At 42.7% G+C, this 3,900-nt stretch overlaps 1 protein-coding gene across 2 annotated transcripts in view; it reads left to right on the top strand.

Annotated features, from left to right (window-relative positions):
• stab1 (stabilin 1) overlaps positions 1–3,900 on the top strand; it is a 72,832-nt gene that overhangs the window by 46,880 nt on the left and 22,052 nt on the right. For both annotated transcript variants that reach the window (XM_008408855.2, XM_008408857.2), the window contains exons 49-53: positions 170–304; positions 386–445; positions 580–756; positions 1,659–1,748; positions 1,945–2,091. In XM_008408855.2, coding sequence (XP_008407077.1) covers positions 170–304; positions 386–445; positions 580–756; positions 1,659–1,748; positions 1,945–2,091 — 609 coding nt within the window. The remainder of the gene's footprint in view (positions 1–169; positions 305–385; positions 446–579; positions 757–1,658; positions 1,749–1,944; positions 2,092–3,900) is intronic.

The raw sequence follows: 3,900 nt of genomic DNA, 5'->3' as shown, positions 1-3,900 counted from the left end.
TGAACATCTGCAATGATTCCTTTGAACATCTGCAATGATTCCTCTGAACATCTGCAATGATTCCTTTGAACGTCTGCAGCAGATTAATGATTCCTTTGAACGTCTGCAGCAGATTAATGATTCCTTTGAACGTCTGCAGCAGATTAATGATTCCTTTGAACGTCTCCAGGGCTCGGTGTGGATCAACAACCAGTCAGTGATCGTGAAAAGCGACTACACCACCTCTAACGGAGTCATCCACTACATTGACCGGATGCTGACGCCCTACAGGCTGGAGGGCCAGCCGTCGATCGATTCCAAAATGGTTTGGTGAACTTTTTAAAAGTGAAATTAACTAGTTAGAGTCTGAACAGACAGACAGTAACGGATCTGTTTCTGTGTTCAGATGAACTTCAGCACGGCAGCTGCATTTTATGGCTATGAACGCTTTTACAAACTCATTGAGGTAAACCGGTTCGCATCCTCCTCTCCATCATGATGGACAGCAGTAGAGTTTCACCGCAGCGGTGGGACTGAAAAGCCCAGAGCTCTTATAACCCTGTGCTGAACCAGGAAGCTGACTGTGTTGGGTGTGTTTAGGATGCAGGGCTGCTGCCAGAGCTGCAGCTGGCCATCCATCAGCCCTTCACTGTCTTCTGGCCCAGCGATCAGGCGCTCAACGCGCTGCCGGCGGCCAGGCAGCGCTGGCTCTCCAATCCGGACCACCAGGACCAGCTGGCCGCCATCGTCAAGGCTCACATCGTCCGCAACGCCAAGGTGAAGGCTTCAGGGTCAAGGCTTTGGTAATACACAGCAAATTTGTTAAGCTGTGTTTAACGATCCCGTTCAATGGTTCCCGTAATGTGTGACGTATTTGCGTGATGATGTTTTTCACACGTTACGTGTTTTGCTTTGGAAAATATCCAAGATGGCGTCAAGGCAAAAGCGCTCCAAAAAATGTTTATATTTCACAGAGAGAGATGAAACCAGGGAACATGTCCAGAGCTTTAATCACAATAGAAATCATGGCATGCATGAATGTTTTAGCTGCATCAAACGAGAGAAAGTACTTCTAACCCTGTTAAACTGTGGTTCCCGGACCACTGGTGGTTCATGGGCGCCCCTAGTGGTCTGCAAAGTACTGCATGTAAATGAGCGTTTATTTGCTTGACTTGAGCTAAAAGGTTGGCGGTTCGGTAATAAGAGCTGTTTTTTATTGTTATATTTTACCATTTACTTTGCTTATATTTCTCTCCTCACGTGTCAACAGCTGTTGTTACTTTGTCTAATTTAAAATGATTTAATTAGTGAATAAAAACAATTGTCAGAAATAGATGAATTGTTGTATTTAATGTTACAAAGTAACTCTAGTCTTTTTCTTTTACTCTGCTTCTAATTTACAATAATCTTAAAATGTTATTAATGCACACAAATTTTAAAGGAAAAAAAATTATTTCCATGCATTTGATATCCTTGGAAAGCTTAGAATCCACACTTTCACAATTTGTAAATGACTCAAAGCGCTCCGAGTCGACTGGTTCATGGCCAGTCACATTTATAAAATGCCACCGCCTTTCTCATTAGTTAAGAGACTAATATTTTCATTTCAGGTTGTATATGTTAATGTGTGTGTGTGTGTGTGCGTGTGCGTGTGCGCGTGTGTGTGTGTGTGTGTATAGCTGTCGAGTGTTGGCCAGTCTGGTGACAGCAGGTCGTACCGGACCATGCACGGATCAACCATCAAGTTCAGCTGCGACAAGACACTGGTGGTGAGACAGACACACCAACGCTTAGACGATGCTGTCCGCCGACTGCTGCTACTGCAGCCGCATTCTTGCTGCTGCAGCAACAGTCAGCGGACATCTGCTGCAGCCAACCTGAGATGATCTGCAGAACGAGCCGGACTGATGGCGTTCTTCGTGGTTCTGTTGCAGCTGTAATGAGGATGTGCGTGTGTGTGTTCAGGGGGCCGTGATTATCAACGAGAACGCGGCCAGGCTGGTGCAGCGCCACCTGGGCTTCAAAGAGGGCCTGGGGTTCGGGATCGACCAGCTGCTGGAGCCGCCGGGCCTGGGAGCGTTCTGCGACAGCGTGCAGAACAAAACCTCCTACGTTAGTACTGCTGACGCCAAACGGACAAAACGGTTCAATAGCCGGCTGAATCAGAACAAAAAATCTGACAATTCAATAACATAACTCAGACTCCGCTGAGGTTCTAAGGTTTTATTTAATCTGGACATAAAGAATATAATCTGGACTTGTCAGAGGAGGTTCAACCTCAGCACGAGACTCAGCATTTATTCAAATAAAAACCCACCAAATAATTGAAGCAGTTTGATTCTGACTCAGCTGTGAGTTGAGCCAACATGGCTGGAAATGGGGCCAAAAGAAAAATCCCCCCTTGCTCTCTGGACCAGTCACTAAGAGTGATAACCTCCATCTTTTTAGTTATTTTAATCTGTATGCCAACTAATGGATTAACGAGAATCAGTGAGAGGGGACACATTAAATACTTACAAAAGTGTAATTTATTTTAGTTTTTATTCAAGGGGCAGTATTATGTAAAGTCACCTTTTTTTAAGCGTTTCATAATGAGGGAATATTATTGTTATTCTCTCATCAAAATCCTTCCTGGAGTGTTGCTTTGATTCTTCTATGCATGTCTGAGAAATCAATTCATCTCCATTGCAGCCATGCAGCTGCAAAACACCTGGGTGGACCTAGCCCTGCCTTTGAGGCACAGCTCCTCCCCCACTGAGCTCCTTCAGACTAGCAAGCAGCAATTAGCAAGCACCTGGTGGAGCTGCTGAGCTCATTATTGGACCCAGTTCTTAGAGCAAAACTCTTATAAACATTGACAACCGATTTGGTAGATCAAATTGATGGCAAAGCGCTACCAAGTGTGAAAAAATTCTTAAATAGCAAGAGTCAGGAAGGTCTGAAGATGAATTGGCACAAGATTCATGTTTTTATGTTGCAGTGTTTTAAAGATACGACTTCACAGAGTAAAACTGTCCTGCTTTGATGTTTCTTTGTTGGCACAGTGAGAAATGAGAAACCGTTTTGGTGTATAATATGTGTAGGAAGATCAAAACTGAGCAAGTAAGAAGATTATTTCACTTCTAGAGTGCACACTATAAAGCTGGAGAATTCAACCACTGGATTACATTGTCAAAACATAAACCCATGTCAAAGGTCATCCTTTGCCGCATGACTTAAGGCAAAGGTCATCCTGGCCCAATGACCTTTGCCACATGTCTTCCCCCTCTCACAAGCTGCTTTCTGTCTGACAACTGCCAAATAAAAGCCACAAGAGCGGACAAAACCTTTAAAAATTTAAACCTGCAAAAATTTCATAAAACTTCAATTTTGATTTTATAAAAAATGGTAACACTTTATATGACGGGGTGTGCATAAGACTGATACACCTGTGATGAAGATGAAGGAGTCTTCATTAATGTTTGACCATTTGCATGAAGTATCATTTTAATACAAAGTTTCATTAAAACTTGTATTAAAAGTCCATTAAAATAGTCATTAAATGTGCCATTATTTACCTAATGACACTTCATGACAGCAGACGTAAACATTCATGAAAACTCCTTCATCTTCATCAGTCTTCATCTTCATCAGTCATTAGACATGTCTTATGTCATGTCTTATGTCATGTCATAAGACATGACATGTCATGACATATGTTTTTGCATCCACCTGAATAATGTGTAGTTGCGCCACTGGTGTCAGTCATAAGACTGGCACTGTCATGAAGATGAAGTGGTTTTCATGAATGTTTACGCCTGCTGTCATTCGGTAAATAATGGCACATTTAATGACTATTTTAATGGACTTTTAATACAAGTTTTAATGGAACTGTCAGCCTTATGACAGTGTCATGTCAGTCTTATGACAGTGTCATGTCAG

The sequence above is a fragment of the Poecilia reticulata genome, linkage group LG5 (genome assembly GCF_000633615.1).
Source record: "Poecilia reticulata strain Guanapo linkage group LG5, Guppy_female_1.0+MT, whole genome shotgun sequence".
Classification (NCBI taxonomy): domain Eukaryota; kingdom Metazoa; phylum Chordata; class Actinopteri; order Cyprinodontiformes; family Poeciliidae; genus Poecilia; species Poecilia reticulata.
This window is presented reverse-complemented; position numbering and strand designations above follow the sequence as displayed.